The 13,442-nt window shown below is 50.0% G+C and overlaps 1 protein-coding gene across 1 annotated transcript in view; it reads left to right on the top strand.

Annotated features, from left to right (window-relative positions):
• Positions 1-13,442, top strand: part of LOC139826743 (dynein axonemal heavy chain 9-like) — a 56,263-nt gene that overhangs the window by 21,142 nt on the left and 21,679 nt on the right. Inside the window, exons 14-19 of the mRNA XM_071803143.1 lie at positions 1,779-2,020; positions 4,773-4,908; positions 5,935-6,131; positions 6,226-6,650; positions 11,098-11,301; positions 11,668-12,538. Coding sequence (XP_071659244.1) covers positions 1,779-2,020; positions 4,773-4,908; positions 5,935-6,131; positions 6,226-6,650; positions 11,098-11,301; positions 11,668-12,538 — 2,075 coding nt within the window. The remainder of the gene's footprint in view (positions 1-1,778; positions 2,021-4,772; positions 4,909-5,934; positions 6,132-6,225; positions 6,651-11,097; positions 11,302-11,667; positions 12,539-13,442) is intronic.

Below are 13,442 nucleotides of genomic sequence, written 5' to 3'. Positions count from 1 at the left end.
TGAGGGCTGAAGAGACCTCTGGAGATCTCCCAGTCCAACCCCCCTGCTCACGCAGGGTCACAGAGCAGATCACACAGGTGGGTCCAGGCAGGTTTCAATGTCTCAGAGAAGGAGACTCCACACCCGCTCTGGGCAGCCTGGGCCAGGCTCTGGCACCTCCCAGCAAACAAGTTTCTGCTCATGTTCAGATGGAGCCTCCTGTGTTTCAGTCTGTGCCCGTTGTCCCTCACCCTGGTGCTGGGCACCACTGAACAGAGTCTGGTCCATCCTCTGACACCCACCCTGAGATATTGATCCCATTGATCAGATCCCTCTCAGCTTCTCTTCTCCAGCTCGACAGCCCCAGCTCTCTCAGCCTTTCCTCAGAAGAAAAATGCTCTAGACCCCTCAGCATCTTGGTAGCCACCGCTGGGCTCTCCCCAGTAATTCCTTGTCCTTCTTAAACTGGGGTGCCCAGAACTGGACACACCACTCAGATGGGGCCTCACGAGTGCAGAGCAGAGGGGGAGGATTCACCTCCCTCGACCTGCTGGCCACACTCCTACTCACGCAGCCCAGGTACCATCAACCTTCTTGGCCACAGGGCACATTGCTCATGGTTAACCTGCTCACTTGGGTCTCATCAGATTCCTCCCATGTCCCCAGCCTCCATCACCTGGTTCCCAGTGACAGTTCACAGCAGGGCAGGGGACTCTCCAGCAGAGCCAGCACTGGGGAGACAAAGGGCAGCCCCCAGCCTGCCTGCTCCTTCCCATCTTACCTTGATCTGCTTGGGCTGGGGACAGGATCCTGATCCCTTCAGCTTCCCTCTGGGCTTTTGGGGAAGAGAGGCTGCCCTGTAAGCAGTGATGCTGAGGAAACGGCAAGATTGGGGTTTGTGAGAGCTGGCAAGGCTGGGGTTGAAGAGTCTGCTCCCTGCCCGTGCCAGCCCAAGTGACCCACTGTGTGGTCATGTCCCTGTGTCCCCAAGGCACTGCTTTCTCCCTGAGTTGTGCAGGGACTGGGACCCCTTGGCCCAGCCATCTGGCTTGGGACAGACTTCTCCCGGTGGGGGCCAGGGCCACCTCGTTATCCTTTCCAGCCAGATGAAATACTGTGGTTAGTGGTGAGGTTTGTGCACCGTGACTTTGGGATGATTTAACCAGTGTTCTTGCTTGATCAGTTTTAACTGCAAAGCAGAATGGAGGAAGACAATTTGTTTCCTCTTGGTGAAAGCAAACTGCTCGCTGTTGGAATATATATTTCTGTCATCAGGCTTGTGGTATGAACAGGAACAAGTGTCCTCCCTTGGGAACTTGCAAAGCAGAATTCCTCATGCTGAAAAACTCTTTCTCCATTGCACAACAAAGATGAAGGGACTTTCCTGCAGATGAAGTTCCCTGAATCTAAATGCAGCCCTCGCTGGTACCTTGGGCTGTCACAGCCTGTGTTTGTGGGGCTGTGGGTCCCTGCTCTAGTGACAGTGGCAGGAACACTCAGCCTGTTGTCCTTGTTCTCTCTCTGGTAGCAGATTAAATCTGGGTACGGGAAAGGGGGAAGTGTCAGACGTCCCCACGGTGCTGGTGCTCCTGGCAGAAAACAGAGGCTGCAGCTGTACCATGGATTGTTGGGGTAGGAGGGAGCTGGAAGTGACTCTTTTGGTTGAGGTGGTAAGTCTCTTGTGTTAATGATGGGTGAGAAATACATGAAACCGTGGGGGAAAAGTCTTATGGAGAGTGCACAAGAGCTTGGCCATGCAGCTCTGAAAAAAAGTAGTCAATCATCTCATTTTTTACCAGGTGTCTGGGATCACATCTCCATGGTGATGGATGATGTCCATGACCTCGAGCAGAGGATACAGAAAGCCAAAAACAATGTTGAGGAGATCCAGACCATCGTGGGATCGTGGGCGTCGCCCATATTTGTGAGAAGAGATTGTAAAAGAGAATCGCTGCTGAGCCTGGAGGACTGTCAGGACCGCCTGGAACGGCGTTACAGCCTTGTCCGAGAGTCAGGGCAGAGGATTCATCTGCTGGTGAAGGTGAGGGGGGACCTTCTCCAGGGGTTTGTTGACTCTTCATAGGCTCTGGGTGTCTCTCCGCTCTGGTGAAAATGTCCAGAGCTGCTTCACCTTAAAATTAACTCCCTTAACTCATTTGAAAAACTTACCTGTTGTTGATTAAGGAATACTTTGATGGGTGAGCTGGTACAGCTGAGTGTGCGGGGCTGCTGACCAGGCACCGAGTTTGGAGCAGGAGTGGGAGCCGATGCAGCCCAGTCTGGCTCCCAGTCCTGGTTCTTGTGAAGCCACTAGAGGGGAGTCGTGCATCAGGCTTTGGGATCCTGCTCAGAGGAAAAACTCCTCCGAAATATTCACCTTAAAATGGAGAGGCAGCTGGCTGTGGCTGACCTTTCTGCTTTAGGCTTGTTGTTCCTCTGTGGGAGCAGGAGGTGACGCTGTCAGTCCAGGGAGAAGCTGAGTAACAAGAAAAAAGCTGCTGTCTGAACCCTGGGTTTTTTCCAGTGGCTTTGCCAGAGCTGAGAGTCCTCTTTGCAGAGCAGGAGAAAGCCCAAATCTCTGCGCCTCACCTGCCCAGAGGTTTTAGCGTGTCAGGGACAGCACCTTGGCTGGAAGGCAGATGGATTTTAGGTCCAGCCCACTCCTGAGGGTCACCATCTGGCCTTGGACTCTGGAGAGACTGGGCTGACCCTCTCTGGGACACTGAGCCCTTGTTGCTCACCTTACTTCACTGTCTGCACTCAGCCTTGGGCTTCTGACCCACTTCTGTACCCTCTGAACCCACGGCGAGGATTTTACTATGCCCACGTTGTCCTGCTGCTACAGCTGTGACAGGCTCAACCACCTCCAGCTACACCCAAAAGATGGGAACACTTCCTAAATTGACCGGAGAGAACATGGGGCTGTGGCCAAGGCAGAAGGGCTGGCACCGCTGCTCTGGTGGCTCACAGGGCAGGACCAACTGCAAAGCAGCATGAAGGTCCTGGGGAGGGAAAGGCACCGTGGCCCAAAATAGGATGTCCCCATGCCTCTGTCCTGCTGTGCTGGTCAAACCTGGAGGAACAGCAGCAAAGGGGCCAAGAGCTGGTCTGCTGTGTTTCCCTTGGGTGTTCAGGTCTTCTTTTGAGCAGGTGAGTCTTGAGGCTGCTGAGAGAAGAGCACAGAGAGTTTGGGTACGTGCACCCACAAGCACAGGCAGGACAGTGAGATGCTGGCTTGCATTGCCCTTTTGCACCAGGATGAGGCCTCTGGAGTAAAGGTTCAGTAGAACACCAGTGACAAGGGGGCATTGTCAAATACAAGGGCATGGGACGGTGAAGAGGGGGTGGTGCTTTCAAATGGGCATTCCCATAGTGTTCAGTCCTGTGAAGTTCCCCTTTCTCTTGTGTCAGCAAAATGTGGAGGTGAGTCTGCAAGGCACCAGAGCCCTGGCTTGCTCTGTTAACAGTTTAATCACTCAGCGTTGATGTGTAAAGTTGGGGAGCAGCAACTCTGGGTTGACTCAAGCCCAATTGGCAATGCCACTCTATCTTGAGGAGGCTGAGGCCAGACCTTCTTGCTCTCTGCAACTGTCTGAAAGGAGGTTGGAGCATGGAGGGGGTTGGTCTCTTCTCCCAAGTAGTAAGAGATAGGATGAGAGGAAGTGGCCTCAAGTTGCACCAAGGAAAGTTCAGATTGGATATTAGGAAAAAATAATTCACAGAGAGGATTGTGAAGCTTTGGAATAGGCTGCCCAGAGCAGTGGTGGAGTCACATCCCTGGAGGTGTTAACAAATGTACAGATGGGGTTCTTAGGGACATGGGTTAGTGGTGGAGTTAGGTTATGGTTGGATTCGATGATCTTGAGGGTCTCTTCCAACCAGAATGATTCTATGATCTCACGTGTGCCAAGCTGCCATGCCACTGGGAATGGCAGCCTCTCCTGTGTCCCCAGAGATGAAATACAGCCAGCTTTGAACCCCTGGCAGCAGACTGCAAGCTGGACCTTACGTTTTTTTTGAGCCCGTGCCTGTGTTGAGAGCCCCTGGCAGGCTTAGGAGAAAGAGCCCTCAGAGGGCATAGCAAGGCCGGAACAGGATCACGGCAGAGCCTGGGAGGTGCAGGGGATGGATACCCAGGCTGGTCTTGTGGGTGTGGAAGAGGAGACGCAAGAAGGATGGGGCCATTCTGTGGCCTAGAAAACCGTGAATTTCCTGACTGTGAACTTGCCTGGAGGTAAGGAACGCAATAAGCTGAGAAGGGAGGCTGTAAGCCAACCCTTTGTCTTCTGATCCCAATCTTTAACTATTTTCACTTGGTTTATTTAAAAACCCTTTTCTGAATTTTAAAGTTCTCTTGTTTTGAGATGACCATTTGTAGGGCAGAGGTGTAAGCAGTCCACTTGGAAGGACTCATCCACCCAAGGTAACATTATACAGGCCACAAGGACTGAGGCTTCATGCATTGGGATGAGCCTTTGGCCCAGGTCTGCAAAGCACCCTTGAGCCCTTTGGCCTCAGAGAAGAGGGAGGAGAAGGTTGCAGGGCTGCTAAGTCTCTCACGCACTCCATTTTTACCTTGTGATTATTTTGAGTTGCTTCAGATGACAAAGCAGCCCTTGACAGAAGGAGAAAATTGTGGCCATGCTACCAGCAGCAACATCCGTCTGTCTGGTTTCTCTCCCCCCGCAGGGCTGGTACCTGTGTGCTCATTGCCATGAGTCCTCAGCTGTGGGCAGCTCTTGTAGGACAGACTCAGCCCCGCTGTATTTCAAAGTGTCGTCTTTTTCTTCCAGGAAAACCAGAGCCTCTTACTTGCAGACCCAGCATCTGACATCTGGAAGGCCTATGTGGATTACGTGGATGAGATAGTTCTGGATGGATTCTTCACTGCCATTGAGTGCTCACTCAAGTACCTCCTCGAAAACACAGGTAACTGCTGGTTCCTCAGCTCTGGCCGTGATACCATCTTCAGTCTCACCAAAAGGAAGTTTCTGTTTTGTGCTTTGACTTGTGGTGGTCTTTCTACTCTGCCTCTTGCATTGTCTACAGCAAGTGCTGGAGGAGCCTCCAGACTCAGAGGGTAACTCTGTCCCCTGGTCACTGGAGCAAAGCCTTGCTCAAGGGAAGGGACAGAGATGACTGTGCACCATTTGCTGGGATTTGTGAACAGACAAAATTGAGGCATCATTCCAAGTCTGTTCTTGGGCATCAGCCATCTCCTGACCTCCCATGCACAAAGCATCAAGGTGACACAACCTTTCGTTTGTGGAGAGTCTCAAGAGTTGGTTCTGTGGATGAAAGACATGAAAGAAAAACCTCCATCACTGAGGAGTGAGGAGAGGGGTCACCAAAGCAGAGCTCCTGCCTAAGGCTGCCACGGAGGGTCACTCTGCTGAGAGCAGCTGTGTCCAGCTAAAGCACATCTTCAGAACGCTTCCCTCCTGGATGTGGAGGCACACTGAGCTGGAGAATTGCATCCAGTTCCTCACCATCTTGTTAAAAACAAGCACAGAATTTCACATTTGTGAAACCAGTTGGTGTTTTATTTTTTCATGCCTTTCTCCACTAAATTAAAGAGCCTCTTGGTTCCTGTTGTTTTTCTCCTCTTTAAGTACTTATGCGCTGTAATTGTTCAGCTCTCAGACTCCCTTTTGATTAGCTGAAGAGCCTGGTCTCTTTAAGGCTTCCCTCCACAGCATTTTTCCGGTCCTTAAATCACTTGTGTCTCATCTGTTCTCCAGTATCTCCTGTGGGTACCAGAACACCAGCTGGTTTGGCAGCCTCCCCTCTGCGTTGTATGCAGACACAATGTCACTGGACCCAGCGAGTGGGTGTCCCACCTGCCTGGTGTCCCTGTGGGGCATGTGTGTGTCTTGTGGTGGGATGTTAGTGGTGGCTCTAGATCACTTTTCTCCCCTTCAAAAATAACCTGGCACCTCTGTTCTTCCCTACCAGATCCCAAGGCAGGGCTTCCTCCCCTGTTTGAGGTGCAGCTGGATTTGGTGATCCCAGATTTGATATTTCAACCCTCCTTGGACCCTGGCACAAACGATGGCTTCTACGACGTGGTGGAAGGTCTTCTCAACGACATCTACCGGATCTCATCGCTGGTGCCCAGGCTGGCTGAGCACAGCGGCTTCCTCCACTGCCAGGTCCGTGGCTGTGGAGCTCCCTCACGCTGTGTGGCAGTGAGGAGGTGCCACGCTGCCCCCGCATCACTGCGAGCTCCTCTCCTCTTCTCTCCAGGCTGACATGGAGGACATGGCTGACCTGGCCGACATGCGCCATGAGCTGATGGGGCGTGTGCAGGCCGTGATGGCGCCCTGCTGTGATTACCGCAGTGCCTTCGACCACTACTCCTACCTGTACGGGGAGGACAGAAAGGAGTTCTTCCGCCAGTTCCTCCTCTACGGGCACATTCTCACTGCGGCAGAAATCGAGGCCCATGCAGAGAACGGGGTCCCTGAGTCACCTCCCACGCTGCAGCAGTTCCGAGAGCAGATTGACTCCTACGAGAAGATCTATGAGGAGGTGAATCGCATCGAGCCCATCAGCATTTTCCAGAGTTGGATGAAAGTTGATGCTCGGCCTTTCAAAGCGTCTCTGCTGAATGTGATTAAACGGTGGAGCTTGGTGTTCAAGCAGCATCTCATGGACCACGTCATGCACAGGTAGGAACCGTTCTACCTCTTCTTCCCAGAACCAAAGTGGGTTTCTCTTGTGTTGGCTGGGCTTTATCATTTCACACTGATAAGCAAAAGGCTAATACAGGAGCAAGAGGAGGGGGCACACACCCCCTGCCAGCTCCATCGCATCTCTGCTAACTTTCATCCCCTCGTCTCTGCTGGGAGCAGCTGGTCCAGCTGAGTGTGTAAAGTGCAAACAGTTCCACGAACTCGGTACCATCGACATCCTGCGAGCTGATGCTCCTACGACCTACTGTGTGGTGTTGGACAGGATGTCTGTTTGTCTGTTCATCCTGGTCCAACTAATCTAATCTCTTCTAGGGCTCTATGCTTATTTTGTTGAATTTGCCATCAGTAAAGCTGCATTAATGCCATGAGATACTTGCTCCGTTTCTAAATGCAGTGCTCTTTTGAGTGCACTCTTTGTAAAAAAAGTAATTTGGGTTGCCTGGCATGAGCAGTCATGGGGAGGCAGTTTCAAGGTTACAAAAAGGAGGAGCTTTGGATGTAAGTTTTGAATTAACATGTGTTCCCTGCTCTGAATAGCTGCTCAGCCGCCTGGTCTCTGCAGGATGATGTGTTAGGTGATTTATTTGAGTAGTAGCAGCTGAAGGATGCCGCAGGGCTTGGATGCTTACGAAGAAATATTTACAGACATATGTACTAGTGAAGGCTGCTGCGTGTGGTGGCTGCTGTGATCTCTTGTGTTCTTTTCAGCACGATAATTCCTGTGCAAAGAGGTTTTTGCATAGGTTAGAACAGGCATTTAGGAGTTCTTATTAAGAGCTCCTGACTCAGCAGTTTAGTCTTTAATAGGTGAAGTGTTTAGGGCTATGTTTTGGTCCAGCAGCATCCACAGAATTTAAGCGGGCACTTCAAAAGTAAGCGTTTTGAGAAGGGAAGAATGGAAAGGACCAAAGATCCAGGAGCCCATCAAGCTCTGCTAACAGTGTCCAGCAGCTGGTGAGATCAAGAAGCAGGTAGGGAAACTTCCCCCAAATAGTCTCCTTGTCTCTAACCATTCATACCTGAGGACTTTGAGAGTCATGGGTTGTACCTTTGTATCTAAAGACCTGGATGGATTTTTTTTTCTCCCACAAATGTTCGGTTGCTTTTCTGAACCGCTGTGAATTTTTAACATCTGCATCCTTCTGCAGCAGAGACTTACCCTCTGAAATAAGGCAGCGTGCGAAGAAGAATCCCTGTTTGTTGTAGCTTTACAACCTACCAGGTTCATTTGTTGAATTCTTGTATTGGAAGAGATGACATGAAAACTGTCCTTTCAAATTCACTCTCTTCAGACCACAGACCCGAGCTCACAGGTCTCCCTTATAGAATCATAGGATAGAGTCATAGAATCTGTTTGGTTGGAAGAGACCATCAAGATCACAGAGTCCAACCATAACCTAACTCTGGCACTACCCCATGTCCCTGAGAACCTCATCTATATGTCTATCCAACCCCTCCAGGGATGGTGACTCCACCACTGCCCAGGGCAGCCTGTTCCAAGGCCCGACAGCCATTTCTGTGAATAATTTTTTTCCTAATACCCAATCTGAACCTCCCCTGGAGAAATTTGAGGCCATTTTATCTTATCACTTGCTACCTGAGAGAAGAGACCAACCCCCTCCATGCTCCAACCTCCTTTCAGACAGTTGCAGAGATCAGGTCTCCCCTCATCTCCTGTTCTCCAGGCTGAACAGCCCCAGCTCCCTCAGCTGCTCCTCGTAAGACTTGTGCTCCTCAAATGCCTTTTCTCCAACCTGTGAAGTCCCAACCCATTTATCCGTTCCTCACAGGAAGCTGTACCACATCTATGGATCCCTGTGAGCATGAACTGTGGTTCTGATGCCCTCAGCATGTTGCCATGTGATGGGCAGAGTTAGCCAGGCCTTTCCCTCTCCGTGCCAGTCCAGCTGCCTGGATGATTCCGGTAGGAACTGCTCTCATTTGGTGCTTTCCTGTTTTGTGTTCTACAGCTTGTCTGACCTGGACGAGTTCATAAAAACTGCTGACAAAGGTTTGAGCAAAAAGGTTGAAAAAGGCGATTATGATGGTTTGGTGGAGATCATGGGGCATCTCCTGGCCGTTAAGGAAAGGCACAGTGTCACCGATGCCATGTTCGAGCCCCTGAAGCAAACCGTCGAACTGCTGAAGACGTATGAGCAAGAGCTGCCGGAGGAAGTCTATAAGCAACTGGAGGTGGGTGAAAAGCTGCGGTGGACACGGCGGTTTGCCAAGTAGCCAGCGTCAAAGAGTATGAGCTTAAGAGCATTGCAGGAATATTTAAAGCCCCACTCCCTGTCATTAGAGGGCCTCAGTGGATAGTATTTTACTATTGTGGGATGTGCCTTAATAGCTCTAAATTTTGGAGTTATATTGAGGTTTTTCTTTTAAAGCAGAGATTAAGCCTTTTGTTATGTATGAAAAACATAGAATTGCCTGCTCCAACTCTCAGCGATTACTCTTGAAAAAAATTAATGCATTTTCAAATACATCTGTTAATTAGTTTGAATTATAATTATTTTTAAATAAGCCAGTTCTTGGCAACTGTGGAGATGGGAAGGATAATGTTGGCAGAGGAGTCGCCTTCTCATAGGACTTCAGTCCTCCACTAGGTCTATAACACCCAATCTGCTTGACCCAAAGGACATCACTGGGAGCACGTTATGAAAGTATTTCAGCACCTTTCCACATCTGGCCCTGATGAATCAATTTTTCTTTGGGGAATTCTTCTCATTTCTGGACAGGGGACCATGAGGTGAAGGTTGGAAAAGCCTGTGGGATGCCCAGCCAGCCTTGGGGAACTGGCAGCAGTCACCATGTTACGGTGGAGGAGCGTGTGGCTGCATACTGATGGATACCCCTTAGTCACGGGGCGTTGTGTGCAGAGGGCTCTGTGTAGGACACCAGGTTTAAGGCAGAGCTTTTTGGGGAGAAGTTCCTCCCTCTGCTGCAGGCTTGGATGGGACCTGAGCGGGGTTCAGCAATCCCCCAGTTTTCTGCTGGTGCAGCCGTGATCCACGGATGGTTGTATCACCAAATCTGACACGGGTAAGGGTCCTAAAGATAACTGGATTCCTACAGACACCCTGAAAAACAGAAGAGCTGCATTAAATGAATGTTTTGGCTGCTACAGCAGCTTCAGTTCAGCATAAAAAATGGTGCTATGGGGAACCCAGCTCTGCTGATTCCTCTGCCCAAGAGCTGCTTGCTTGGTGCCTGTTTGTGCGTGTAGATTTGAACAACTGATCTATTTTTCTGACAGAAGAAATGAGGTATGCAGGGCAGCCATTCAGATGTAGGAGATAACAAAACAGTTTCGTTCTTTCTGGCAAGTGACAGCAACACATAGTTGAATAATTCATTCACTGCTGTACACAGTAGGAAAACCAAAGTAAGTTCCTCCAGGTACCGCTCCCTCCATGGCCATGAAGATGGATGGGCTGGAGCTGATAGTTTGTATGAGAAGGACAAGGAAGCAGCTCCATGTGTGCCCTGCTATGGTCATGGATAGTGATTTCTACAGAGACTGGAACGTGAAGTGCCAGAAAGAGACCCCTCAGGAGGGACTGGCCCTGCTCTGGCCGCCTCTGCTGCCTCCAGGTTATTTCGCTTCTTTGCATAGTGTTGGTGCATCTCCATTAGTCTTCTCAACTATGTGCACTGGGATGAAAAGAAGCCCAAAGTCTTTCCTGTAGGCTGGCACAGTACCTGGGGAAGTGGGAGAGCAAAGCTGTGGGACTTGAGGACAGCAGAGCCCTGGCTGGTGTCACTGTCTGGGGTGAGGATTTGGCTCGAGAAGTCTAGTGAGAAGAGAAGAAATCAAATCTCTTTCTAAATAAAATCCCAGGTGCAAAGCGTGGATTGTTAGCAGTGCTGTGCACCAGCAGCTTGGATGCAGTCCTGAGAAAGAAACTGTCTTATTTAGTACTAATATTATACAGGCAGGCTGGAGGGATTTGCCCCAGAAAGCTCTGTAGAAGTCCTTCTGGCATAATATCTTCTGCTCTAAGAGCTGGCTGGAAATTTCCCAGGCTCTGTTTCTTAATTAGCTCTGGGAAGCCGGACGATCTGATGAACTTGCATCCTCAGCCCACCCTCCTGCCTCCAGCCAGCTCTGGGTCCCGCTGGGCTCGGTGTCAGGAGAACTGTGCTCTCTCAACCACTGAGCCATCCTGGGAGCCCAGGATCTGGTCTGGGACCCTTCTTCTGAAGTTATTTAACATGTTTTTGCAATCAGAGCAGTCAGTTTTAAAGTCTCAGTCTTCATTCGTCTTCAAAATTGTGGATAACTGATAAGTTTTATCCCAAATTGTGTTTAGCTTTTGCATCACAACAAAACTTCCTTGCAGTTTTAGGCATGGAATCTGTTGCTTTTCCTGTTCTGTGATTGTCCATAAACAGATCTGTCACATCTTATATCAAATAGCAAATACTGCCTACCGTCATTTAAATTTTGCTTGCAGGAGCTGCCAGAAAAATGGAACAATATAAAGAAGCTGGCGATAGCTGTGAAGCAGCATGTGGCTCCTCTGCAGGCGAACGAAATGACAGTTGTGCGCAAGAGCTGTGCGGCGTTTGATGTTGAGCAACACAGATTCAGAGAGCGATTTCGGAAAGAAGCACCATTCAGGTACAGTGAAATTATAACATCAGAGAAGCCCTGAGGAAGAAAAGCTTCATGGGATCATCTCGGAGTGTCCTGAGGATGTGTTCTTGAACCCTTGCATACATTTCCTACCTGCTCACGGTGTTGTATCTGTTATGCCCTGGGTGTTTTGTCCCTGCAAACACTGTAAGGTGTTAGCAAGAGATTCAGTCTGGATGCTGAGTGCACAATATTGCTTAAAGGGGTTGTCAGCAGTGCCATGTGGCTGCACCATCAATGGGTACTATAGATGTATCATGTCTGCTTTGTGTCTCAGAGGCACCATTTGTTTTATGTTTTCTTTAGAAGTTGTTACAATATCACTTATGAAGAATGAACATTTCTTTCTAGGTTTGACACCAAAAAGCCTTATCAACTGCTGGATACAAAGCACATTGAGATTAAACAAATGGAGTCAGCCATGACCTCGATTTATGAATCAGCTGGTCTGTTTGAAGTCATAGTGCCAGACTATAAACAACTGAAGCAGTGCCGAAAGGAGCTGTGTCTTCTCAAAGAGCTCTGGGATATGATCTCCCTTGTGGGCACTTGCCTTGATGACTGGCAGACCACCAAATGGGCGGATATTAACGTGGAAAACATGGATCTGGAGTGTAAAAAGTTTGCAAGAGAGATTCGGAATTTGGATAAGGAGGTGAGGGCGTGGGATGCTTTCACTGGGCTGGACAGCAAGGTGAAGAACATGCTGACGGCCCTGAAAGCTGTGGCAGAACTTCAAAATCCCGCCATTAGGGAAAGGCACTGGAATCAGCTGATGCAGGTGACGGGTGTGAGGTTTGTGATGGACTCGGACACCACGCTGGCTGACCTCCTGAAGCTCAACCTCCATAACTTTGAGGATGAGGTTCGTGGCATTGTGGACAAAGCGGTACGAGAAATGAGTATGGAGAAAGTCCTGAAGGAGCTAAAAATGACTTGGAGCACCATGGAGTTTCAGTATGAGCCTCACCCCCGGACGAACATCCCGTTGCTGAAGTCAGACGAGGAACTCATAGAAACTTTAGAAGACAACCAGGTGCAGCTGCAGAATTTAATGACATCCAAATGTATTGCTTTCTTCTTGGAGGAAGTGTCCATATGGCAGAGGAAGCTGTCCACAACAGATTCCGTCATTTCTCTCTGGTTCGAAGTGCAGCGTACGTGGTCTCACTTGGAGAGCATATTCATAGGCTCAGAAGATATACGGGCACAGCTTCCTAAGGTATGAAATCCCAAATCCTATTTTTCCTGTGTGGAAAGCGTTGAAGAAGAGCCTCCATTACACAGAAGAAGGTTGTCTATATTGCCGTGTTCCCCCAAGCAGGACTGTTCTCTTGCTGCATTGCTTTCTTGGAGGCTCCCTTAATGCTACAGCAGTTTCCCCAGTGTAGCCCCAGGATGTTTTTGTACTGTTGGTTGTGCCTGAACCCTGCTGAGAAACTGTTTTTCCTCCCCTCCACCATTGCACAGCAGATGCAGAGTTCCTGGAGGCTGAGCAGGAGGCTGCTGGCTTCCTTCAGTGATACAGGCATGTTCCCTCTTTCCTTGGAGGGGAGAAGACGGAGATAATTACTCAGATGGTGCAAATTGTCAAATCAGAGCTGGACCAGGCAGCTTTGCAGTATCCGCTTCCCTGCCTCCAGTGCTGGTGCAGCAGGAGAGCAGCTCTTCTCCCACTTCAGCTTCAGAAAATTGAGCAGAGTTGTCACTGATGCCCTCCTCAGGGTTGTGACCTCCTCAGGGCTGTCTTTGAGTCCAGCTTCCAGTCTTATTCCCTATTCTCTTGATTATTTAGAAAATCTTCCAAGCTTGTTCCTGGCCCCGCTGGACCACTCGCAGCCCTGTGGAGGAACCTGCCTTTCACTCACGAGTGACCCACAGTTGGCTGTGTGACCCCCGTCCCTGTTCACGAGCAGCATCGCTGACAGCACCACTGTGGGACGAACACCCACGAGGGGATGTGCGCAGCCCATTGACCCCTGGACAACACACTGTTCTGTCTCCAACCCTGCACTCTGCTCTGCTTGGACTGTTCCTCCATCTGCTTCAGAGAGCACGCTGTGCTGAGTGTCCTGGGGGCAGTTTTTGGCCCCTCACACCAAGAAAGCCCTTGTGGTGCTGGAGCA

Source organism: Patagioenas fasciata, unplaced genomic scaffold (genome assembly GCF_037038585.1).
Source record: "Patagioenas fasciata isolate bPatFas1 unplaced genomic scaffold, bPatFas1.hap1 Unplaced_14, whole genome shotgun sequence".
Taxonomy (NCBI): Eukaryota; Metazoa; Chordata; class Aves; order Columbiformes; family Columbidae; genus Patagioenas; species Patagioenas fasciata.
The sequence above is the reverse complement of the archived record's forward strand: the minus strand, read 5'-3'. Positions and strand labels throughout refer to the sequence as shown.